The 27004-nt window shown below is 42.3% G+C and overlaps 3 protein-coding genes across 3 annotated transcripts in view; 2 read left to right on the forward strand and 1 right to left on the reverse strand.

The window, feature by feature from the left end:
• Nucleotides 1–1986: 1986 nt before the first annotated feature.
• Nucleotides 1987–17826, forward strand: LOC128258594 (dynein axonemal intermediate chain 3). Its single transcript, XM_052990297.1, is given in 8 exon segments — nt 1987–2297; nt 13286–13578; nt 13634–14298; nt 14357–14491; nt 14494–14518; nt 14638–15923; nt 16275–16671; nt 17094–17826. Coding segments are annotated over 8 exon segments (3588 nt in total). The 5' UTR covers nt 1987–2159; the 3' UTR covers nt 17743–17826.
• Nucleotides 17827–20059: 2233 nt separating this feature from the next.
• Nucleotides 20060–22559, reverse strand: LOC128258642 (gamma-tubulin complex component 2 homolog). The gene has a single exon (XM_052990360.1). The coding sequence runs from the start codon at nt 22459–22461 to the stop codon at nt 20326–20328; it is 2136 nt and encodes a 711-aa protein (XP_052846320.1). The 5' UTR covers nt 22462–22559; the 3' UTR covers nt 20060–20325.
• Nucleotides 22560–24404: 1845 nt separating this feature from the next.
• The window catches only part of LOC128258850 (uncharacterized), a 55796-nt gene continuing 53196 nt past the window's right edge, over nt 24405–27004 (forward strand). The window contains 1 exon segment of the mRNA XM_052990801.1: nt 24405–25363. Within this exon segment, the coding sequence (XP_052846761.1) occupies nt 25199–25363 (165 nt within the window). The 5' untranslated portion in view covers nt 24405–25198.

The raw sequence follows: 27004 nt of genomic DNA on the forward strand, positions 1-27004 counted from the left end.
CATTTATAATGCATTTTGCCAGGCTTATTTTGATCTCTATCAACTCGGTTCCGCTCCCAACTGGTTGGAATTGATTCCCATCCCAGACCCACAAGAGCTTGTCAGTCGGCCATCTCTAGCTTTGGGGTCCATGACGAGCTTCATTCCATTTCATTTCGGCCGGTTCCATTTGGCTGTTTGGCTGTTTGGCCCGCTTTGTTTGCGCCGTTAACCTTGGGGGCACAGCAGCCGACCGCGACCGTCAAGAAGTGCAAAAACAAAACAAAACAAAACGAAAAAAACAAAAAGCGAGGCAAAAAATTGGCAAAAGAAATGAAATACCTGGCGTAAAGAAGAAGATTTGCATGCCAACTGAGTGGGTGGTTCAGGGGGTGGGTGGGTGTCAGTGGATGGAGTGGCAAAGTGATTGACACGACTCAAGCGGACGGAGTTTTCTTTTCAATTTGCCAAAGCGCACCGCAGTGCTTTTTGTGGGTCAGGGTCAGGAAAGCAAATGTCAAGCCGACCGCAGATGCATGGCCATTTTGGCCCACCTCTTGGACCGCAGCCACATGTAATTGCTTACGCACGCGACCATCGAACGCGGTGGATTGCAACCACATCCACATCCACAACCACTTTCTTTACAATTTATTTTGGTTTATGTGTTTATCGCTTCTCGCTAATCTCGCAATGCGGCAGCCACCGGCAATCAGCGACGGTGACAGTTGGGGCAACTCCCACAAAAAGCCAAGCCCAAGGAGCAAAAAAGCGCAAAAAAATCCATTGCTATATGGCCACAAAAGTCGCCTTGCGTTCCGTCGCATGATTTACGGCGCGTAATTTGCGTGCGCATGCGCAAATTGCGCCATAACCTTTTGCTTTTGCATAGCCAATGGCTTTCCTCGATTTCAGCAGCTTCCTGCTGACAAATGAGCCGCCTCCCAACCAAGTTAACCCACTAAAGTTGGGTTCTTGGCCATGACAAAGAAAGTTCCGTCGAAGCACTCGGAAATATTTCTAAGCCTCAAAGACACTAAAAATTCTAAGGGTAACAGTGCTTGCCTTTCTCTGTTTCTGACCTAGTGCAAGCTAAGCCACATTGCAAAATTGTTGACAAAGAAAAAAATTAGCTGTCGGTCAATGTCTGTCAAAAATGTATACTCTTTACAGCATATTTTTTATGATAGTTGGAAATTCTTTTAGCTTTTGTGCAACAAAAGAGAAAATATTTGTAAAAACCTTGAAATGCACAATTTGTTTGGTAAACAGAAAATGATAAAGACAAATTATTTTCTAGAATTTTTTATCATTAATTCAATTTGTTCTTTAAGTATAAATTATATAAAATTGAATTACCAAAACATACTTATTTCGAATCAAGTTCTTTAAATATTAATTTTTCTGTTTTCTAGTGGATATATGGTTTGTCTTACCATTTAAGCAATTTTAGGAGTTTAATAACCTACTGAACGTGGTAATCAAACTGTTTAAGTTTTTTTTAAATATTCGCTATAATAATCAAAACTTTAAACGTGTGCTAAATACATAAAGGATTTTTCTGTCACACATTTGTGTGTCACCCTCAATGGGTTAATAGTGTTGTTAAGAAAGAGAGCCAAAGTGTGTCACTTGAATTCTTTCGGGTTTGTCTTGAATTACTCGAAATGCAGGCAGCCATCGATAACTGAAATCGGGGGGAATGGGGATTCCGGATTCGGGTGGACGGGAACGGGAGCGGGAACGGGAACGGCCGACTGATTTATAATTTCGTTGAACTATTACCAGAGCGACAGCGTTCGGGGGACAGCGCTCGCCAAATTGATTAACAATCAAAATAAATCAATACACAGCCTCGGAGCGAGAAACGTCAAAAATCGCAACGAGCAAATTGCAATTGCAACACTTTCGCTGCAGATTTTGTTTTTCACACTTGATTTACATTTTAAATTGAAAAGGCTAACCAAAACCGAAACCCAAAACCGAGCCGAAAACTGAGCGCTGAAAACTGAAAACTGAGACCCAAGTGCCGGGATGTTGGCGAGCTGAAAAAAAAAAAAAAACAAAAAAAAAAAGAAGTACGAAATACGAAATTTCCAGCCGGCGGGCATGAAAAGTGCAAGACGAATTGGGCGACATTGTCAGGCGGCAGAGTTGAGATTGTTGGCTGGATTTGGGGCATGTGCAGCACTAACACCCGTCCAAATCCCAGACGACGACGAAGACGAAGACCAAGACCCCAGGGTCTAGACCAGACCAGACCCGATCAGACCCGACCACCTGATAAAGAGATCAATGGCAGAGGCGACTTCGCACAGGTGAAATGTCAATTTGCAGCATCGCACCACACTTCACCGCACCGCACCGCACCGCACCGCACCGCACCACACCACACCACGTAACTCAAGTCTTAATCGTCCACGCCATAATGCTGTTAAGCCGTCTAATTGAAGTTTCACTTTTCCCTGACTGTCTGACCTCTGTGCAGATACATTAATTATCTGTAATGAACGTTTACACTTATTTATTGGCATTAAATCATCGTTTAACGCGTTCCGAGCATGCACTCCGGCGGTCCACGAATGGCCTTCGAATGCGTCTGCCTGTTGCGGCCCAGAGATATATACACAATATATATAGATATATATAGTGGCATCTCCGCCTGGACATGCATGTCAAGTGGCCGCAAATTACAGTCGAGGACGCTTCCGTTTTCTTTGTGCCGGCTGCTCGCTGGGTTTCTAAGCGGAATGAGACCCGCTGATAAAGCCGAACCGGAGTTCATTGGCATTTTGTGCCACATAGCAAACGCCTGGCACTTAGTAATGAGTTATGAGCCACCAGGCAGCCGCCAGTCAACTAGTGAACTCCCAAGGAGGCGGCGGTACACTGGATCAATGCCGATTGAGTGGGCATTAACCTGCTTGGGAATTGTTCGTTTCCGCTAAGTGCAGCAGTGAGCTCAATTATGTGGAGTTTCTGGGGAATTAGGGTTCATATCCTCTATTGGATAGGTTTCGGACAATTACAATCCGCTTTTGTCGTTTGGAGCTCTGAAAGTAATAACAAATAAGATAGTTATTTACTACAGTCTTACTAATATTTCAAAATAGTATATATTCAAATACTTTATATTTATTCAATATTATTAATATTTTAATGACAACTGGGTAATAAGCATATAAAGCATCTGAATCCTTATTTAAAATCCATAATACCAATTCACTTAGTTAAGCAAGTTATTTACTACAGTCTTACTAATATTTCAAAATAGTATATATTCAAATACTTTATATTTATTCAATATTTTTAATATTTTAATGACAACTGGGTAATAAGCATAAAAAGCATCTGAATCCTTATTTAAAATCCATAAATCCAAATTCACTTAGTTAAGCAAGTTATTTGTGACAATAAAAATAATAATAAATCCATTTTAATGCCACAAACCTAAATGGGTCACAAGAGCGAGACCCAGGGTTGTAAGGAAAACCAGCAACTTGCTATCAAATGATTGATTGATACCATTATTATTGGGGAGCATTTCTTCCTGGTTTCGAAAGGGGTATTAAGGAAGCAATCCGATCGCCGTTTTCCCGTACAGCCCATTGTATCCGGGGCCACTGTGCAGAGTTTTTGAGCGCTTATCTGGCTAATCAGCCAACTCCCCGCCAGAAATGGTCGTTGTCATCATGAGCGGGCTTCGTTATGAGGCTCGCCATGTTTTATGTATGTGCCTAGTGCAAATCAAGCATTTAATGGCTAATTAATTGAATGCGGCGGGGGAGCAGGTGTGAATGCCAGATTCTACTTATTATGATGTTGATCGAAGATTTTCCAATGCGATGTGGGAGTGGGGCCATGGCCATATTTCGCGACGATTTGTTTTCCTCAGCCAGGTGACTTGGCGCTGGCTAATTGCAGACTCTCTGGCATCCCATAAATGCTTAACGCTCCGATGCATAAATATGTTTATGCGGCAGTCGAGGAAAAACAGTGGTAAAAAGTCAAATGGTGCATGTTGAACACCCACAAAGCATAAATAAAAACAGCAACGGCTCGAACCGCGAAGAAACCAAGCCAAAAACAGAGCCTCTCAACTCCCCCGAAAAAAATAAACAAAAAACAGACTTGACTTCGTGGCGAAGGTGAAAGTGTTTTTGTTTGGCCCGTTGCAATTATATTGTAAATGATTTTATTATTTATTTGCTGAATTAATTTTGGCCAAGCCAAGTCGTGGCAAGTGTGTGTTGCCCGGCTGCAATGTGAAATAATCCATATAAATATTTATGTTTTAATTAAAAAGGCCACAAGGAAATTGAAATTGCATAAATTTCGTATTTAATTTGTAACGCGGCTTGGGGAAACGATTGCTTTTCATTTGATTTTATAGGGTGCAATTTATGATTGCCATTAAGGCAAATTAAGTTGTAGGTAGTTATTTGATTGTTTATGGCAAATGACTTAAGCAAATTTGGGTAACTTAATTTGCAGATTTCCATCTAGATGAGGCGGTTTTACTTGATTTTATTTCCATTAGGGCAATCAATTATTTTTTGTTGTATTCTTAAAGGATTTTTCGTTATGCAGTTTACTGAATTAAATTTCTTAAGAGTCTGCATTGGTTGCAGTATTAACACAATGGTGTTCAATAAAATTGAGTTCTTACTTTTGGAGTACAGATTCAAGGCTATAAATTAATGACACACATTTATCGTTACTTAGCCGCGCTTGGCAAGCCATTTCTCAGGCCTGAGTTCATATTTCAGACCATATTTATGACTGAACACACATTCTGTGACACTGGCGACCTTCAGCCTGTCAGTTGGCAGGAGACATCCTCATCCTTTGGTGCATCTGCCGGTAATTTGCAATGATTTTTGGTGCAGCAACTGGTTTTTTTGCACAGTTTTCGAACATTTTCCCCCCAATTTTACGTGTTCATTATCATATGGCTGCTGGGAGCAGATGCCATGTACGACGTAGTTTTTGGACACAAACGAAAGTGAACTTTTAAAAGCCTGGCCAAAAGTATTTTTGGATTTTTTTTTGTTTTTCTTTTTTGCTGGATGCTGCGAAACGTGTTGGACTTGGTCTTGGTCCCGGCGTTTTGTTGGTTATTTATCGTCGCTTTTTTGTGATTTAACATATGTACGTGCTGCTGTCGCGCAAAAACAAAGCGCATACGCACCCAAACATGATTATATATTAATTTCATTAATAATAAATAATTTCACTTTTCATTTCACCCAGCGAAAGAATGCGAAACTTTCGTTGCGGGTGAAGCTGTTTTTGGCCATCTTCTCCCAGCTGCCACTGGATGTCAGGGAGGCCAAACGTGGCTTTCAAGACGGCTCACAAAGCGCCGACAAAATCGATGGCCAAATTAATTGCTTCGACTCGGCTGTTCATGCGCATGCGTATACGTATACGTAATTTTTGATTATTAACTGTTAATTACATGCAATTTTTCTTCATCTGCGCGTATTATTCAAGTTTGCCGACCAAATGTGTGGGCCTATCTGCGATCGCGGCAGCATGTTAATTGCTCCAGAAAATTGAGTTATTTTCAGTTATTTTGATAGCTGCCTGCTGACCTTTTTTCGGTCCCCAAACTGGCTTCGTTCGGTGGCCCACACCCACGAAAATGTCAGCTAGTTCTGGGCCTGGGATCGGATCTGGCCAAGATCTGCCACTGGCAGCGGGTATGAGTCGTGCCCGTCGATATTTATCGCCAGTCGCATTCATATATTGCTGCGAATTCTTGCCAAATAAAATTAAAATTGTAGATTTGTATCGATCTCAGTCGCGCTTGGCCAAATACTTCAAAACACGGCAGGCAATTTGATACTCTCAGTGGATAGAGGGGAACTTTGCTCTTTTTGTGAACTTTAATGGTTTAAGAACTTTTTCAATTTAGTTAATTGATTTGTTTTGATTTTAATTGGGCCTCTGTAACAGGTTTCTTTAATGTGGATATCAATCAAATGATCAATGCTTATTTTTTATTGTCTATATTGAAAAATTTTAATTTATATTTTTTGTACTTTTATCTCCAAATTAAATGGTACATCGACTACATTTAAGAAACTTTTGAATATCTAGTGTATAACACTTCCTTAGATAAATTAAATTTTACTAAAGCTCTCTTTCAAAACCACTAAGACAGACATTAATAAATAAGGGTATAAATTCGTGGTCAAAAATTTTCTATTTAAACCAACAATTTAATTCTAGAGAAGTAGATTAACCCGTATCAATTAAGTTGAAGTTTTCGCAAAGGAGTTCTCTCAAGGGAGGGCATTGAAGTAACGTTTGGCGCCTTCCAATTCGACCGTCGTTGCCAATGGGTTTTTTATTTATTTGGAGCCTGAGAAAATTAATCATTAAAATTGCCATCGGGGGCTGTAAGCTATGTAAATTTTCGATTTTTGTGTACGCCGGAAACGAGCCTTAATTTTCATGGGAGTTTTCCATTTGGCACTTTGGCTCCCTGCGATGGAATAACAAAAAACGCAGCACCTGTGTGTGGAGGCTTCAATAAAAATGTAATTACGCCCTCTAATGCGGCAGTGCGAGGCCTCATCAGCCGTTGGTGTCTATCAAATGGGCAACTTACAGTCTGCAGCCGACAGACATGCAATCTGCAACCTGCAACCTGCAACTTGCGACTTGCAATCTGCAACCAATGCCCCTGACACTGTGTGGCAGCCATTAGCGAGTCTTGGCCAAGATCTGGGAGAGGGGATCGGCTGGACCACTCCTGACTTGGCCTCCGCGATGGCCAGTTGATTGATTACACATTCGCCGCGTGGGCCGCGTTAATGCTGATGTTGCCACGTCGTCAAACGAGGGAATCATAATGATCCAAGATATATATATAAAAATAGGCACCTCAAACAACGACTCCAGGTGATGTCATCGGGAAAACAAGCGCATTAAGCGATTATAAAATAAAATATTTTGCCCAGTCGGACCTTGACGAATCGCCCAAATCGATTGAGGGTCTTTAACTGAAGCTGCCACAAACGGGTTCAACCGAAAGTTGGGCTGCCAAATACTTTCCTTTTCGGTTGCCACATTCTCGTAATTCTCGTCACCAGTAGCCTGGATTACCTCAGTCGCGCAAAATTTCGCTTTCTACGCCAAAACTTTGACAGCGTGCGGCTGAAATGTTGCACGTTTGACCAAATTTGGGCACAGTGTTTTCTGGCTAAGACTTTGCAGCCAGGTCCACCGCTGTGGCCGTGACGATGGGGCGATGGGGCGACCTCCTCCTGGCCAAAAGGCGCTGGATGGAGCACGCTCTGGTAGCTTCTTGTCGCCGTATGTCATGCGCTTTATCTTGATGACGCTGGGAGTCATGAGCCCGAACCTGGTCTTGAGTCTTGAGTCCTCAGGCTCCAGGCTTCAGTATCCAGTCTTGGCCCGAGCCTGATTTCGCTGTTTAACATAGTTAGCTGGGGTATGATCAACCTCTGACACTTGAAGAAAAAGATGACACTTTTGATAAGGGTTCCCATCTTCAGTAGCACCTTTAAATATTCAATATTAACAGTGTTTTCGAGAAAAATATATTTTAGCCGTTAATTGCTAGTGGTTTCTTTTAAAACGAAAAGGTAATACAAATAAATTGTTAAAAGTATTAAATGTTTCCAGAAATAAAATAACCATAAATCACCGAACCTTTTTATAAATCTCTTCAAATGTTTTTATACTTTAATTATACAGGGTCTTGTGGTAAGCAAGGGTATTGCTTTTCAAAATCTCTGTTCAGGATTTGTTTATATAATATATGAATATATATAATTATAATCAAATTATTATTATTATTATATTTTATATCATTTAAGGCTTTTGTGGTTTTAGTGTAGGGGTATTGAAAACTACGAAATAAAAAAACTAAAATAGTTTTCATTTTTTTATGATGAAAATTTTTATGCTCCAGGGAAAATCACATAAACGTTGTGCCGTAAATTTTCTTCCAGTGCCCTGTTAATCCAACTGCAACTGCGAGGGATTTTCACCGCAATTCGGTAGCCGGCAAGTAGCTGGCCGCAGTACGTAGGTTGCGGAGGGTCAGTGCTCCCTGGCCATGTGATTAAAACGCTAAAACGCAGACAATCATAAATATCAAATGCGCCATATTTTAGGGTCTCTGCGGTCTCTGTGGGTTTCCATAGCCGCTGCCGCTGCCGCTGCCGTCGCCGTTGTCTCCACCGATAAATGAATGGAGGGCTGTCCCCACCGACCAGAATGGTTTCACTTTTGTTTGAGCGACACCTGGCTGCGAGCGGAGCGCCCCATGACTCACGGAGTTATAGTTATCCACCAAGTGGAGGCCCCAGTCTCAAAAAGTGCATCATAAATTATGTTGGCTTCACCGCTCCGCTCCGCTCAGCCCAACTTTTATTTTTCTTCTAAGCATTTTCATTTGCCAAAGTAGTCACACGGTCAGCTGGGCGGAGGGCAGCCGGTGGGGATCTGCAGATCTTGGGAGCGGACCACATTTGTCGCCGGCCCAAGCGAAATCGAAATTGAAATTGAATTTAAAATCCTGGTTCAGCCCCAGCCGCAGCCAAGCGATCCAAACGGATCGGCAGCCGCACTTTGGTCACGAATGTCGGTCAAACGTGTTTGGTTTGCTATTTTACAACTTTAAATATGCCAACAATGGCCAAAAGCCACTAAGGCAAAGTGTCCGCAGCCCCACCCATCCCCGCTATCCCCATGCCAGAGCAAAAAACCACATCCTACCTGGGCCACATGCATGCCTAATTTGTGTGCATATTTCTCGGGGGATTATCACTGTCACACTCTCGCTAAAAAAATAAATGGAATCAGCCCCGATCTTTGGCTGTGTCGCGGGCTCCAATTACGATCCGATGAGGCTGTATCTTTTGGCACTTGGGAAGTCTAATTTTAGGGCCTAAGTTGTACAGTGTCAGGATTTCCAAGGAGTCTTAAGGAGATTTTAAAATGAGAAAACTGTAAAACCCTTTATAGTATTTAAATATGCAAGTTTCACTCTAGGTTATTAATAGGTTAAAGTTTATTTGTGTTATAAAAGGGACTCAGTAATTTATCTGCCCTTTATTTTGCAAGATTTTGAAAGATTAAACCCTTAGGAATTATGCATCGAAAGCAAGGTTAATATTTTTTCAGGTAAGAAAAGGTTATTGCATGAATTTAATTTTATAAATAAAAACAATTTTGAAGCAAAGATTTTGTTTGTTGCAGTAAAGTCAAGTAACTTATTACAACTTTTTTTCTTCCCCATATTATATTACAAGAGGGACAGCCAAAACGTCGTTTGGCGGCAATTTCCCTTTCACCAATTTAAGCGCTTCCTCTCATTAATATTTTGCAATGTTTTGTCGGCAGTTGCTTGTTAAAATCAAGTCATATTTTCGCAGTCTGTTGGCTGTTACACTTGTAAGCAATTATCTTAAGTTTTCATGGGAAAAGAGAAAATGTTGCAAATCTTGGGCGGGTAAAATTGATAAGCGAATATATTCGCTTTACAAAAGGGTATTTCCTTGACAAATTACGTAACTTCTAAAATGGATTGATGTTTTTAGATCACCCAATTTTTATTAAGGTCCCCTCTCTCAATTTCATCTCTGGCACTTCCTCTTGGTTCCATTACCCATACGCCGTGTTGCGCCATCGGCACACATCTGTGGAAACGATTTTTGGAGGAGATCCGCGGGCGACGGCAAATCAGTAAGCTATTTAGCCCACAAACAAATTTCTCACATAATTCACAAAACGCCGTAATACGGAAGCCGTTTCTAGTTGCAAATTTCACTCGACTGATAAGTCGCCAGGCAAATTTGCAGCACTCAAATTTGAATTTCATGTCCCTTTTATCGGTGCGACTATCTAACGCTTAGCGCGGTTCAGTTCGGTTCAGTTCAGTTCAGTTCACTTCAGTTTGGGTTGGATTTTCGTTTCGGTTTGTTTTCTACTTTTTTTCGGGGGTTTTTGGCTTTGGTTTGGCATTTCTGTTGGCCCGGCTAGAAGTGGCCATTGTTGGCAAATTTGCCTGGCCATAATAACGGTTCGTGCTGGGGGGTTTGCGCCTTATTGGGCGTTCGCGGTTCAACGGATTGATGTGCCTCTGTGTGAACAGAGTTTTTCCACCCACCTCCCCTCGGTATTTTTTGTTGCAAAGTTATAAAATATAGAAAATTATGCGCATCGGCTACTGTGGCTGCCATCAAAAGCGGCGCCGAAAGTCGGCTCGAGTCGGATCGGTTTTGGCTGCTGCCTGGCACTTAACACCTTTTTGACACACAGCCAGCGACGTCAAATGCAAATGAAGATAAATCGCTGCCTCTGATCTTTTTAGCACCTTTTTGCATACATTCCCCCCAGCCACAGCCCCAGCTCCAGCCGAAGTCAAAGCCAAAGCCTCCAAGACCAAGAGCTCCGGTGACAGCGCCACGAACATGCAACATTTTGTCGCCAGTTGTACAACTCCTGGTGGCTGCCGAATGCCGAATGGCGAATGCCAAATGTTGCCGGTGTTGCTCGCTGTTGCTCGGTGTTGGCCACTGCCTACGACTTTTGGCGATTATGATGGCAATGGCAAGCATTGGAAACCCAACCAAGCCCAGGCCGCGATTCACCGGCTGTAATACCCTCTAAGGGGATTACGAGGTTTTAACACCTACCATAAAGCTATCAATCTTCAAAGATGTCCTCTGGTATCATAGAAAGTTTGTAAAACTAAGGAGAGGAGGATATGGTTTAATTGATATCACTTTAAAGCAACGCGTAGTTTGTTTTTTAATGGTGTACTTTTAAATCTGTCTTTATTAAAGCTAAGATAAAACCTATCCTTTTTTATTCCACAAGATATTATAGGCAGTAGAGTTTCATAAAATATATTATAGCAATTTAACCCAACTCAAAAACAATGATGCAGCTATAAAATTAATCTCTTGATGTCTTTGACTTGCTGATAAAAACCATAAACAAATTGTCGAAAAGGAAAAAAAAAGTTACTGAAAAACACAAATATACTTTAATACCATATAATTGAATTATGAACTACACATAATAAAATTGATTAAAATATTCAGTTATTTGTACAACAGTGTTTTATGTTGGTTGCCAATCGTCATTTCGGGTATTCATAAAAACTGCGCTTTATGATTTGCCATACCAATTATTGAAGTTACATAATTTCAAGTAAACATCCAGCGTATCTAATCTTCGATTTGTCAGCATAACCCTATGTTTTGGGGGTTGTCAATAAGGTCAAGGGGGGAGCTGTAGATGGTGGCGTTGCTTTGAAAAACTCAGCTTTTCGCTGCAACACAGATACACACATGGGCACAGTTGCCAATCAGAGACTAATCAGCCTGCCCCACTGTTGTGTTTTTGTGGCTTTATTTCGGCCGCCCGAGTGGGGCTGTTGTCATTGTTGTTTTGCTTTGGCGGCGGTGCAGCGTAGACTTCAGACTTCAGACGGATGAGGAAGTTTTTTGGCCTGGGCCGCATTTGTGGCATGCCACCAACAACCAACTACCAACTATCGACTGGCGACTGGCGACTATCGGCAGCTTGTCGCGTTTTTCTCTTATTTAAATTACGAAATGTTTTGTCAACAATTTGTCCACTGATTTATTGGCTTTTGTGGCGCTGCAAGCTACTTGCAACGTGGTAACAGTGGGCACAATAGCCCACAATGGCCGAATGCGGAGTGCGGCTAATCGGAGTTGCCAGTTATCAGCTGGCTGAGTGACAGGTGCATAAATTGCATTTAAAATCGAAAGTTGGGCAGACGCCCAGAATGAAAGTGAGCGACGTGCATCCATTAAAATGTGTGCCACTCATGTGGCACCATCACCACCACCACCACCACCAGCGCCACAACCTGAGCCACCAGTAAAATCGCGGTGGTGCATTGACTCCTTACTCTGTACTCTGTACTGTGCACTCTGCACCACGGCAGTCGCATTCGCAGCTGTCCATCAGAGAACTTTCGATTTCGATTGCGTAGTGCGTCAACTCGAAGACTTTCCATTGTGGCGTTTGTTGAACCGATCTCAGATGCACTGGGAAAACGTACTAAAAATTGGTCAGAAGGTCCTCAAATGGCTCACTTCTTTGCTACTTTGATTAAAGTGTAGAAAAATTCGACCCACAGTTTTATGTTGAACAATGATCAAGTTATAATAATACTACGATTCTCCTACAATCCTTTGCCTTTTTTTCAACAAAGGCATCCTTTTTTTGTTTTTTGTTTGTTTCTAAGCCTTTTAAAACTTTAATACCTTTTTTTACTGAGTTCAAAGTTCAAAGACATTTAGTTTTTTGATTAATGTAAGTTACTGGATAAGAAGACAAAGATAAGAATATAACAAATTTTTGAAGTGAACGATTTTAAAACAAACGAAATATATGTACTTGTTTAAAGGTAAAAATAAATCGAACTAGCTTTTACAAAAAACCACTATTAGTTTAAGCCTTGACGAAGAGTATCTTTTCAAGTGTTTTTTCGTCTGTAGTAGCAAAGATCACAGACGTAAGGAGGGTCAGGAACTGGGACTGGGACTCGGACAACAACTGCCACAGATCGCACAAGAAACACATATTTCGTAGCTTTTTCGTTCGGGTTTGAAGTCTCTGTGAGTGACACACAATTGCGTTTTTTGCGCATAGTTCCGTATTTGGTCAAAGATAATGATGTGAAATGCAGCAACAACGGCATATCCCCAAAACAACGGCAACGAAGGCGAAACGACAGCGACAACGAGGCAATCACCCACTCAAAAATCGTTGAGGAAAAATTGCCAGGCCGTCGCGAATCGTCCATGTAAATGAGTGAAAATGTTTCAACTTAATTCTGTTTATGTGCGTTCACGTGCGATGGAATTTTCAGTTGGCAGGGCCAGAGAAACTTCATTCAGGCCTTTGCACTGGAAAGTGAGACAAGGCTTAATTTTTTAGATTTTTCAGTCATTTTTTTTATCTGTGAAAAACAGTTAAAATAGTTATTCAAAAATCTAAACAGTTTCGACCTTGGGTTGGTAAAACCGACAACAATAAGCTTTCAAGAAGCATACAAGTAAGGTTTATTGAATTACATCAAATTTAAACACTTTTAGAATTTCAGTGTTTTTAAGACTTAAAAATAGATTTCATTTTCTTCTGTTATTATCAAACTAAGTCAATTTAGATGGTCTAGGCTGGCAATCAATCCTGCGCATGCTCCCGGATTGCCATGACAGAGGTTTTGTTTCCCAGTTGTCAGTAGAGAGAAAACAAATAAACAAACAACTTTTTTTGAAAGAAGCACCAAAGAAAACCTTTTTGGAAAGAGGTGCTGACCATGTCGGCCGCGGAGATGGAGATACCGGGAAAGCTGGACCTGGATGTGGACACCGAGGGACAGCCTGGGGAACAGGAAGCGGCGGATGCATTGGTCGCAGGGCCGTTATCGTCAAGGCGCCATAAGCCCTACTTCAAGAAGTTCAAGGAGCCGGATTCAGATGAGGAAGTGGGCGATCCTCGAGGCCTGTTTAATGTCCAGGAGTCCTGGCGCACGCTGATGTCGCTGACCAGTTGCCAGAAGGTCATGGTTTCGTAAGTTTAGGAACTATTAAGGTAATACTTAGCCCTAGAGCTCCGTTTCAACCAGGGAGAAGGCTCAGAAGATCCTGAAGATCCAGGTGGGCATCAATGTGACGCAGGAGTTCCCCTGGAAGCAGGTGCAGTTCAAGGACCTGCGAGACGTGCTCTTCGACGAACTGGAGAATTCGGCCGAGCTGATGAAGAAGTTCAAGAACTTCAATCCGGATCACTATGTTCTCATGGGCTTCTGTCCCATACTGACCGAGCAGGACGATGATCCGCCCGAGGGCGAGCCCTTCATCTTTTACTCGAGCATCAAGGAGTCCAAAATGGCCATGGGCATCATCCAGAACATGGAGCACTTCGAGCGATGGCGGATGCAACGGCGCCTGCGCAAGAAACCGCGTCGATGGGTGAGCCATGGCACCGACGACGAGATGACCATCCTGGTGGAGCACTTCAAGGACGAGCCCATCGACGTCGAGATCCAGAGTGTCTATCCGATCCAGGTGCCGCGGCACGTAGCCTTCGACTACCGGATGACCCGCGATGTCAGGGATGGCGTGATCGAGCTCCTGCCCAACGAGAACATCAAGTGGGACAATGTGACGAAGAAGCGGGTCACGGTTGCTGTCCAGTCCGCTCCTCCGAAGATCGATCGGGAGCAGCAAACCAACCCCACTTTTCCCTCGAATGCCTGGTCGCAGTATCTCTACGAGATCGATGATGAAGGTGGGTTTTGTAGGGGGTTCCGATTTTAAGACCTATGTATTTTCGATCTCACTTACAGATCTCGAGCTGGACGAATCCGAAGTGGACGAGGAGGAGGAGAAGAGAAAGGCCCAAGCCAAGCCAGGAACTTATGTGGAGCCAGTTAAGCCACCGCCCGAAATGTCCAAGCAAATCGAAATGCTGCTTAATACTTTGGATTTAATCAGATCGACAGTTATCGGTGGGTTTTGACTTTATTCTAAGTTCTTAGATTAAAAATGTAGGGTTCCTATCGGTTCTTAAGATTTGCAAATAACAAAATATAGATTTGATTTGAAACTCTCCTTGTTTCTACCTCAGCGACGACTACACTTTGATATCCACTCGACAAGTGGTGCAGTACACCAATCCATACCTCCAGGAGTTCCTCTGCTTTGCGAACATCTCGAAGAGCAACAAGCGATTTGTGGCTGGCTACGACTGGTATCCGAAGTTATCCGGACTGTTCGCAGTGTCCTATGCATTCAGTACTCCAGCCACAGTGAAGGAGGCCAGCGATCGGGTGGATTATGTGCAACGAGCGGTCCTGGAGCCCAATCCCGTGCTGCTGTGGAGTTTCTCGGATAACTTGAACTACAAGCTGGAGTTCGAGGCACCGATCGAAACCACCGCACTGACCTTCTGCCCCTTCAATGGGGATGTCCTGCTGGGCGGCTGCAAAAATGGTCAGGTGGTGCTGTGGGACCTGCAGGGTCGCTGCGAGAAGCTGGATGAGGAGGAGTACTTAACGGCTGCCCAGGCCAAGTACCGGGTGATGATCGGCGAGTTCCTGAACTGGACCATTGACATAGAAGACAACGTCGTCATGCCGGCCACCATTTCCATGTTGGACTGCTCACCGAAGGGTGCGATCACAGCGTTCTACTGGCTGGGTCGCTCGATCTACCTGAGTCAATTCGGCAAGGTGTACAACGATACTGACAATCGCAACCACCACAAGTTCTTTGTGACCTGCGCCTTCGACGGCACCATCAGCTTCTGGGACCTGGATGGCAAGGGAGCAAAGGGTGCCAAGGAAAAGATGCGCAACCGCATGCTGCCTAAGGAACTGACCCAAAGCGAGTCTGCATACAAGTCGCTGGCCATCAAGCCCACCTACAATATTTACTTCCCGGAACCCCTGACGGGCATCATAGCGGACACCTCCTGTTTCTCGTGTCTGACGCCAGTGGCCAAGCTGATACACGCCAATCCCTCTAATTACCCCATCAAGACAATAGCCAAGGACCCCTCGACGGTGCGCCAGAGCATGATAGTCTCCACTTTCTACGGTCACGTCAGCAGGATTGACTGGCAGGGCACCTACACGGAGGGACAGGCCACGGAGACCATTAACAGTTCCATTCCCTTTGCCAGGGTCCACGACGGACCCGTGGTGATGATGAAGAAGAACCCCTTCTACCCGCAGCTGTTCGCCTCCATCGGACGCACTATCCTGGCCATTTGGAAGGAGGACTTCCCCTACTCGCCCATCTTTTGGCGCCAGAGAGCCTGCGACCTCACCGCCGTCGCCTGGAGCGAAACACGCCCGGCTGTTCTCTATCTGACCAGGATGGATGGGATCCTCGAGGCGTGGGATATATTGGGTAAGTTTAATAGGTAGTTATGTACGAATAGAGAACAATTTTATTTAAGAAAATATCTGCAAATCAGCATTATTGTATGATAAATTTCCAAAAATAGTGAGCCCTTAAATTTTTTTATAGAAACATTTTATTAATGTTTTTCATTCTAGAATACAAAAATAGCTGCGTAAAAAATAGCCAATAAATAATTATAGATAGGCCGCAATTTCTTTAGAATTTATATAAAACAATAAACAGGTTTACATTAGTCCTGCAGAATATTACAATAAAAAGTCAACTGAAATTTATATAAAATAGCTTAGACCGCTATACTAGAGAATTACCTTATGTTTTAATCCCATATTCAAACAGCTCGAGATGACGATGCCTGCCTAACCGAGATTCTTGGTGGCGGTGTTATAACTGGAATCACCGAGCACCGCCCATCGCTGCCCTACAAGATTCTGGGAATTGGAGACTACAATAGTAGCATCCGTATGGTGAAGTTGCCGCACACGTTCGATGTGCCACTGCCCAACGAACTACAGCAGCTGATGAACTACGTCTTGAAGGAGGAGCGCCGCAAGGTGGGCATCCAGGCGTGGGAGCAAAAGTACTACGAGCTCAACAAGGACATCATCGAGGCGAAGCGGGAGGCAGAGGCGGAGACACGAAAGGAAATGGAAAAGCTAGAGAAAGAGGAGCAGCTGGCCACTAGAAAGAAGGGTCAAAAGGCCACCGAGGAGGGAGGAGAAGGGGAGGAGCACAGGTGGGTATAAAAAACAAACAAATAACTACCGATTTTAACACGTTCGACAAAGTGTCGGTAGGTAAATAATAATAAATGTGGTTATATGACGATGCTAAGCGTACACAACATGTACAAGTAAATAAAATCTAAGCTTCTAGAAACTTCACACATTCTACGTGCAAAAATCGTAATAAATATTTGTTGCATTAATATAATGATGTAATGCTTGAAATAAACAATATATATATCTATAATGTTTTATATCAATCAGTACAATGCCGGTAACCGCAGCCGAAATAAAACAGTTTTACCAAAACGGAAACCGTAATTGAAAGAGTAATTTTGTTATAACTCCAACAGGAACCGAAACCTGTATCTAATTAGGCTTTGATCCCTGATATATGCCATCCTAATCTTTATTAATTTATTTGACTTTTCAGAAGCAAGAAGCCTTATGGGGGTCTCAACTACAATGAGAAAATGGCCGTGAAGTGGGACGAGCTGAATCTGAACCGGATGATGACCATACTGATGTCGCGCAAGCAAATGGATCCCGAGAAGTTAGCCAGGGAGACGGCGTTGGAGAAGGAGAAGCTTGCCTACGAGGCGGCCAAGAAGAAGTCCCATTCGGATGTCCTGGCCAGAGTGGAGAACGATATCGCCGCCATCCGGGCGCGAATCCTGCCGGCGGAGGTCGCCGACTTGCAGCGCAGCGAGATGATCCAGGAACGGGTGAAACGCGAGGTGGAGAATGCCGACACCTACGAACAGGTGTGCAAAGACTCCTTCGAGATCCTGGGCATGTTCAACGAGTTCAAGACCATCGACTACATTGAGTTTCTGGAGCGGGGTCGTCAGAGACGTCAGTTGTTGGACCAGTCCCTGGGCGGCAACACGGACCGACTGCTGTGGTACCAGGAGAGGGTCCGGCTGGGGGAGCTGGGCGAGTGCCAATTCGGCTATGAGTGCGGCAGCAGCTCTCAGGCGGAGGAGTCAAGTCAAGCCGACTTCACGGCTCCTAACTTCCTGTTGTCCAAGTCGGGAAGCGATATTGCTGGGGACCCGGTAATAGAGGAGTTCGAGGACTAATTGTTTTGATTTCACCTTACAGTTGGTAAATGTCAGCAAATTAAATATTTATGCAATAACAAATTCTTTGATTTTAAAATGTAACCATTAAAGTTAAGCTATAATTCTTAGGATAGGTTTTGTAAAATTAAATAGGGGGATACTTATTGGATAAATTATTATTAAACTATTTCTTGCCATCTATTTTATCTTTAAAGTTAAATCTAACGAATAAATCATTTACGTTTACAAATTAGAAAGTATCTTGAATCATGTGGATCTTCAAAAACTTTTTACGTTTTTATTTCTTTTCTAAAAGAATATTTTGAGAATATTTTGTGTTAAGAAAATATGGAGGATGAAACTTGTAAATCTATCAATTATAATGAATAAATGTATTATCTTACTAAAACAACATGACTGAGGATTTCTTTACCCATTCTGATGTATCTCATGATGTAATAACATTTGAAACCAGTTCTAATTTTCAAACAGCTCAAATGGCAGCTTTGATGGACGTAAAATCAATCCTTTTGATCATAAATCTGATAAAATCTTTGATAAGAAATTGAAATGAGAAAAGACTTTTTTAAGGCAGAGAGAAAGTAAAATCTCAATAAAACTATATTAGTGCATAAAAAGATAAAATTGTATTTATGAGTTTAATTTGTTTCATTTTTATGTTTTTTATTTGATAAGGCGTAGTTTAGATGGCGTTTTCTCTGTATTTTTACTACACTATTTGCCGTTTAAAGCGACCCACCCACTATGCTAAACGGTTGACTGCCTCTGGCCGTTTGCCAAATAAAATTCGGCTCTCAATTAGAGGCCCATTGAACCTTGAAGCCCCACTTCCGCTCGTCGGCCAGCTGGCGGGTTCAAGTTTATGACATTTCTAGGCGCACACAAATGAAGTCATCCCGCGGACGAGAGGCGTGCCCCGGGTTTAATGAACTTGCCCCCATCATCGTAATGGTGGAAGGCCCGTGATCTCCAAGCCGAAATGGGGAATTCCCACGGCTGGTCACTCCACTCCAAGTACTCCAAGTACTCCCAGGTAAACTCCATTCAGCCGGGGTAAACGCAAATGCAAGCCGACAACGGCAGTCCATCATTTTCGCAAGCAGATAATGATATACATTTCGGAAGCAATGCATCTGAACTTTACCATAATTTCGAGTGCATTATTATTGGCCCGCTCTGGGCAGTTGGAGCCCAAGTTGGAGCTGGATTTCGTTGCGTCATCATCGTCGTCGTCGTCGTCGTCGTCGTCGTGGACGTCGACCACCTGTTGTCCTTAAAGCGATAAGTATTAAGTGATTTCTGGACAGCCGCTCTCAAGAGGTTTCCATTTATTTATTAATACAAATTTCTTACGCTTGCGTGCGTCTGCGTCTGCAACTGTGGCAAGTGCATTTACATAACAATTGGCCTTTGAATTCAAATTGGCAGCGGGCTTTGGCCCGTCCGTCCATCGAATCGGGCTATCCCGGTGAGACTGCATTACAATCTGTTCACCGCCATTTAAAATAATTTACGATCTTATGCAAATCGCCGCTTTCGTTGCACTAGCCACCGTGACTCGGCATAATGGTCGACGACCAGAAATTAAAGGAACACATCGATTGTTCACGCCCATTGTGCATAGGGAAACAATAGTTCAAAAGTAGAGGTCCGCTACAGGTGTCATTTCCATATACCAAAATTACACCTAGCGGATGAGTAGCTGATAAGTTATCAACCTTAGATCCTTAAAGGATTTAAAAAGTTTATTTTCTATTTAAAATTCGATTTTCTTATTCTTTGAGCTACCTTTTAATATTGTATTTTGTTTTACGCTTATCACAATTATGATAGACCTTACTGCTCAAGGTATTTTTGTTACATGTACTAATTTAATAAAATTCAATAACAATTTAGGGTAATGCTTAACAATATATGTATCTTATAATTTACAAATTTAAATTAAAAATTATTTATTTAATAAGCAAATCATTGCACATAAATATGCCAGTAAATTTCATCAAATATTATTAATGCATTTATGCATACATGCATACATATTAGTACATATACATGTACATATAAACAACAAACAGGTAAAAAACCCAGCTCTCTAAAAACCAAAAAAATGTATTAAGTAAACAATTTAAATCTTTAGTTGTACACAGTAAAAGAAGAGATTTTAGATTTGACGTGCAAGAAGAAGGTAAACAAATTTTAAAAAGTAAAACCAAACATTTTAGATAGCCTAAGTATAGTTTTTAATATGTTTCAATAATGTGTTTGCTGTTTTCTGTCTAGTAATAGTAGACTTCAATAATTTATTTTTGAATTTAAATATTTCCTTTTATATTCACAGCTGTATTAAACAATTTTTTAAGTACATCTTTTAGGTACATCTTTTAAGTACATATGTATTCATTTATTTTTAAAACGTGTAGCGTAAACACAGCGCTTAATATTTCATTGCTTATTGTTATGTACTTGGCTGGCCATGTAGATTTGGGGGCACGGCTGATTTCGCAAAGCTGCTTGGTCGCTGCAATCGCATTTGAAATACTGATAAAATATGTGTGAGAAATCAATTGGAATAACCTCGTTTTAATCCACTTTGGGGGCTTTGCAGAATTCCTGGAGGCGTTGGAGCAACTGTTTGCAAGATTCCCGCTCGTCAGAACCACTCGATATGGCCAACTCCTTTACCAACTCCAGGATGCTACCCATAAAGCTGTCGAACTCGATTTCGTACTCGCTGATGCCCTTTTCGAATTCCTGGGATGATCTGCCCCCGGGCGGGGATTCCACGAATCCGCAAAAGTTGAGGCACACTTGGCCCAGGGTAAAAAGAGCTCTCACAAAGGTGCTGGCAGAGGAGAGTAGCCCCAGGCGCAGAGATTCATCCACAGACATCTCTAACTTATTCAACACCTCATCGATATTAGTGGCCTTGTCTACCGTTGAAATCAAAGATTGCCATCGCGGCTCTGCGATGTCCAAGGTGATGTGGTGTTCCATGTTCAGCATACTCATTAGCATTCGCTGGCGAAGATCCTTAGATCGATGGGTTAGTTTGAGGCCAGTGCCCTCGGAGGGAGTCTGCCAAAGGACGGTCAGATGGCGCTTGACATAGTGCAGGAAGAGCAGGACGCGTTGCAGGATCTGCAGCTGCTCAAGAAGCTCCGGGTAGAGGACAAAGCTCAGTGGCCACTTGGCCTCGTACCGAAGGGCCAAAGATTCGTATCCACATAGGTTCAGCGTTTCTGGTGAATCCTCCTCACTGGAGGTCTCCTTATCCCCCTCATTTTTTTCAATATTTCTTCTTTCCAATTGAGTGGCCACATCGCAATCCTTGAGCTGACAGCGCAGCATGTCCTTTAAGGAATCCTTGGATTGCTGCAGAGTCTCCAATAAAAGCGTTTGAAGATTTTCGGGGATCAGCCTATCCACGTTGCACTTCAGCTGGTCCTGGCATTTGTCCAGCAGTGTCTCCGCGAATCCCTCCTGTTGCAGCAGGAAAATGGATCTTAAATTGCGAATGTGCTGGGGCAGATTGTGTTTCTTCACCAAAATTTCCAATAGTTTTCTTGCTGGCAACTCATAGCTGCTTTTAATAATGTCCACATGTCCTGTTTCACCAGGAGTATAGCTCAGTGGCTGCTGCAGCAACTTCATGGTGACATTGCACTGCCGCAGGATATTCAGGTACTTTCCGGCATGAAACACCTCCTCCGCCTGGGGAAGCAAAAAAACTGGCAAACGATCGGGATGAAGGCGGTACCGCTGCGCCCAGTAGGCGTGGCAGCATTTCTCCGGCGCCAATAAAGTGCTGCTCATGGCATTCGAACGTTCCGTGTCCTCCACGAAGAATTCATGCTGAGTGTCGTAAAGGACACCTTTTTGAATCCACAACTGGACAATCTTCATATAAACACGCGTCACAGAAGCCAGAATTTTGAATACCCTTTCCTTGAGATCCGGTTCATTGGCCTTTTGCTCCCGGGAAAACTGTTCCAACAAGGTGAGTAACTGGGCGCCGGTCAACTTTCTCCGCGAAGTGCAGGCCATGCAGGAGAAAACCTTTAAGGTAGACAGCCAAGGACGCACCTGTCGCACAAGATCCTTGAGATTCAACTTCTTTTCCTGCAGATCCGTCTCCAACTTGGACTGCAAATCATAGTACTCCTGCATTTGGTCACCAAAAGCGGTGGCCAAGGCCAGTCGGGTTCTGCCACATTTTGGCGTCATATTGGTCTCTTCTATAAAACTCTGTACACTTATGTAGTAGCCAATTAAAGGCAGCATGTCATTGGCCAAGGCTTTAAAGGCCCCATTGAAGACATCATCCAAGCGGAAGCGAACCTTGGCTATATCCACCGCACTCATTTCGGCAATCCTATCCACCTGGATATCGGGCTTGACATGCGAGGAGGGTACCCCCGAAAAGGCGTAGATCAGTTCCCTCATCACCAGTTGCTCCTGACGTGGCAGCGACATCTTGGCCACATCCTCATTGGGCAGATAGTATCCGCCCACGCTTTCGAAGGTCCATGATTCCGGCCGTGGCAAGCCGTTCAACGAATTCGAGCCGCCACTGATTCCACTTCCAGAGGCACGGTTCCTGCCATCCAATGAGCTACCCTGCTCGTGGATGTTCCGCATCTGGCGTTCCAGTTCATCCTTGCTCAGATGGAAGCGCACCTTGTCCGCTATATCATTGTTCCCCTTGGAAGGATCCATCGCAATGTGAGAATAGGAAAATATATAAAGAACGGAGCTGTAAGCTTGAAACTATTTTGGTATTGGAAACAACAATGAATGTCAACTTAATGTCAAAATCACAAAATGATGTGATTCTTTTTTAATACCAACTAGACCCTTTCATACATTATTGTAATGTAACATCAGAGATATAAATATTTGGAAAGAATATATTTATTTTTTAATTTATACCTATTACAATTGAACAAAAATAAATCGAATAAATGAATTTGAGAAATAATTGCATGAAAACACACACAATGGCAGAAGAAATAAGCATAAATTGCCTAAGAAAATGTTCTATAACTATTAAACAAATTCCTGCTGGCTTCAATATCAGTCAGTCGTGCCAGGCAGTTTTGTTTGCCGAAACTAAATCGCTGAGTGAGCATCAAAATTCATTTGGCTCAATCGTCTGGTTCTGGGATTTAAGTACCCATTGCCTATCGTACCCAGTGGCGACATCTGCGATTCTGCTGCCGGTGGAGCTTCGAGCTACAGGTGCATTTTAAGACTGTGCTCCAAAGACTTCAAGTTAAGCTCAGCTGTCCATTAAAGAGAAAAGGAGAATCAACTGATGAACGTGCTGAGAATTTTCCATCAATTTCTCTGCGATGGGAACTTCGAACTTTCTGTGTGCCCGTATCAAAAATTTAAACATACTGAGAAAAACATGGTATGTGTCAAACTTTATTAAATTTATTGACAAGAACATTTAACAGAAGTATCACAAAGGCAATCAATAAAAAAAGAGTTATTATAACTCAGCTTCTGATCTGAAAAAGACGACATTTTTTTTAAAACTAAACTACTAGATATTGAATATTGTTTATTTTGTGTCATTTAAATTCAACAAATACATTAATACTATATAATAGGTATAATTTAAGTGATTTAAAAAAATTATTTTATTTTCTCTGCATTTAAGATACTCGAAAATATCGTATGGGCAACGAGATAACCATGAGAACACTTTACTGTATGGGCTTTTGTCGCGTGAGTGCCACTTGTGGTGTTGTTGTTGCTACTGTTGTTGCCTGCAATTGCTGTCGTTGTTGTTGCAGTAGCTGTTGTCTTGCCCCCTTTTTGTTGCTGGGTTAGTTTTCTCGTTGTTCTCATTCTAAACAATGCAAATGCAGCGTCAGCGCCTCTGCTTTCAGCGACGTCGCCGTCGACGGCAACATTAGCATAAATAAATAAATAACCGTACTAGCAACGAGCGGGTAAGGAAACTAACAAAATAACAAAATAACAACACGAGCGGCAGCATTAATCTGCGGTCCAAAAGCTTTCCGATGGCCGATTCCATGGGCTTTTGTCTTCCCCGCATTTTATAGCAGACACCCAAAACACTTGTTCGCCTTCGTCGCCTAGCCGCACTTGCACTTCGGCGAGGTTCGGTGCAAGGGAATTGCCTAGAAACGCCCACACATGAACAAGCCAAGTACAGTGGTAACAGAATCTGGGGAATTGGGCATCATTTGTAGTGACACCCTGAAATTTATGTATACTTACCAACAAAATAGAAAGTTTACAAATCGCCATTAAAATTTTATGATTATTAATATTTAACTACTGTAAATATGTGCACAATCGTAAGTTAATAACACTCGAAAGTATTAGCAGTAAATCTGTTTTTAACGGATAAATCGTACCTTATTAAAACGAATATATGATATTTCTAACTTTTTTTTGCTTTAGAACTTGCTTTTATTTTTTGGTATTAGCAACCAATTAAGGTAAAAATGCAAAGGTAAAAACAAAATAAAAAAATATAAAATAATATAAAAAAATGTTTTATAAAATTTGAACTTTGACAACCTAAGAGGAGTCTACAGTACTTGCCCATGTTCGATGCTGTAGAATTGATCTCTGAAGCTGAGTATTGATTTAAGTTGTTAGTTGGCTGCCCGTTAACATCGAGTTTTCTCCTCTTTTCCACCCGATTCCACCCACTGTGCCTAGGCCGGGCATTACAACAGCCCCACCTTCGCCTTTACCGTAAAATGGGCTTCCCTGCGTGCTCGACTGTTGCTTTTGAAGCCGCTCTGCCGGCAATCAAATTGAGTGCAAAGCTCGGTTCAAAAGCAAAGTGTTTGGGCAGTAAGAGAGGTGTGATGTGTTTGTGATGTGCTGCGAATGCAAAAACGGTTTCGATTTTTTTTTTACTTTTTTCCGTTTTCTGTTTTTGTCTTGTTTGGCTGGAGCGCCCAACTTATTGCATTATTTATGTGCGAGCAGTAGGTTTTTCTGGGTTCCTCAGTAAGCCACACGCACGCGGGCCGCACCAGAAAAAAAAAATGTATAAACAAAACGCGAAAAGCCAGAAGAAAAAGTGTGAGTATCACCGGTGACAATCGCAAGTGCAGGGCTCTCTCTGTCTCATGTCTCAAGTCTCCGACGGGTATCTCGCTCTCCTGCTCACACTCACTCAAAGTTTGCCCAGGCGGAGAAGCGAACTCGGCGGCATTCTCAGTCAAACAACAAACGCAACTGAAGTAACAACGAGTCCGTACCGCTTACCGCCCCCAAAACAAAAGTGAAATTCTATTAGTCCCCCAGGGTCTTTGGTAAATCCACCCAGGAATATCGCGCTGTCTGTTTTAGTTAGAAATCACCTGAATTCAAACAAAACTCACCTGAATTCAAACGAAAATCACCCTCAAAAAGTTATGATATTTGATTCCGAAGAAAGTCGCGTTGAGTGCAGTGCTTAATGTTCCAGCTGCGCAGAGAAGTGAGCGAGAGGTTTGGAGTCTGGGTGCAGCGCCTCCTCGTCGTCGTCCTGCACCTTTGGCACCGCAGCAGCATGTCCTTCGTCCATGGTCGAAAGGAGGCGTTCAAGTGGATTAAGCGCCGACTGACCAGAAGACGCAGTCACGTGAGTACACCGGAAGAAATGAAAGGGCAATTGTCCACCCCAACTTATAGACTCTATCAAAAGCATAACAATAAAACTGGCGTTTATTACGGTATATTTTTCAGTGAAATCTTAAGAATTAATTGGTAAAAGTAATTACCGTTGACAAACAGTTATATAGGCTTTAAAAATGAGATCACTGGTTAATAAACATTGCGATTTGGTGATGTCAATGTATATATACTAGCTAAATTTTTACTCATTTCATTGTATAACAACAAAATCGTTGCTAAAATAGATTTGCAACTACGACGTTTGTTTTTGATATTTTTACTGACAGCTGTTTTAAAACTGCAGACAATTTAGCAATATTAGATGGTTTTTTTTTTGTTTACCGAGACTTTCAGTGACAAACACAAACATTTGCAAAATCCATTAAAATATTTATATTACTAACTGGGTGCATAATTTCAGTTAGACTGAAAAAATTTCATGTCATCTTTATAAGCAGCAAATAGTAAGTGTCGTGACTTACCAGCGTTCTTGTCATTACTTTATAATTTAATACCTTATGAAAGCAAAAAAATCAACTATAGCTTTTACTCAAAGTACCTAATCAGTTTTAAGCAACGTTAAAAGGAAATAGCAAACAGAGCCCCATAATTAATGTTAAATATTATTTAAAATAATACAATACAATACAAGAACAGATATTTGTAAAGATAAGATTATTATTTTAAGTGCAACTGGACAGTTGCTTAATAAGGGTAATATTTTGTGCATGTGTGGCTCATCTTTTGCTAGATCCCAAGTGGGTCATCACCCCACCTCAGAACCCTTAGATTTTAGCTGGAATTCAATTAAAAGTTATTCAGACCGACTGCAAATTCAATTAAATACAATCATTTCGGGCTTTCGGTGCAATTTTAAGCTAATTCTGGTTTTCCTGTGAATCGGGGCACAGCCGGCTGAAGAAGGGTTAGAAAAGTTTCGCACTCGCGTGACTCGCTATAATTTCTCCATCAGAGTTCGGAGTGGTCTGAGGTCGCGGTGCCCACTGTCTGAGGCTTTGTTCCGTTTCCGCTTTCTGCCGGTTTTTTTTTCCCGGGTGGGTGTGTCCATCGACCTGCCGGAGACATAGGCTTGGTTCTACTATATAACCCAGCATATCATCCCTTGGCACCCAAAACACCCCTCACCGCAAACACCCCAACTACTCCACCTCGAAAAACAGTTGGCGTTGAGCGATTATGGCTGTCAGGCTGAAAGGCACTTCCAGCCTGTTATCAACTCAAACAAACGCCAAAATGCCACAAATGTGAAAAGCAACCAACCGACGAGGAGCCGTTAAGAGGCCCCCAAATTGTGCAAATCAAATTGAATGCCGTTTTATGAAAGTTGACTTTGCCGCTGATTTTTGGCAATTATTTGTAGTTGGCATTTGTGCGATTTCGAAATTTTCGTGTTTGTAACAATGCGGATCTCAAACAGAGCACGTAGGGGTTAGGTTGAACGCCCCTGGCATATTAAAAAGTTTTCTAATATTTAGGCAGCAACTGATATGAGCGAAAAGACTGCAAAATAGGTGTTTTATGTTTATGACATTAGCGGGAAAATTGGTTTTACTTATTGGGAAGCAGGCCCTTTATAAAATTACTTTTC

This window comes from Drosophila gunungcola (genome assembly GCF_025200985.1).
Source record: "Drosophila gunungcola strain Sukarami chromosome 3L unlocalized genomic scaffold, Dgunungcola_SK_2 000003F, whole genome shotgun sequence".
Classification (NCBI taxonomy): domain Eukaryota; kingdom Metazoa; phylum Arthropoda; class Insecta; order Diptera; family Drosophilidae; genus Drosophila; species Drosophila gunungcola.

Coding starts and splice junctions, on each gene's coding strand:
- LOC128258642 (XM_052990360.1), bottom strand. CDS start 22,461: ATGGATCCTTCCAAGGGGAACAATGATATAGCGGACAAGGTGCGCTTC.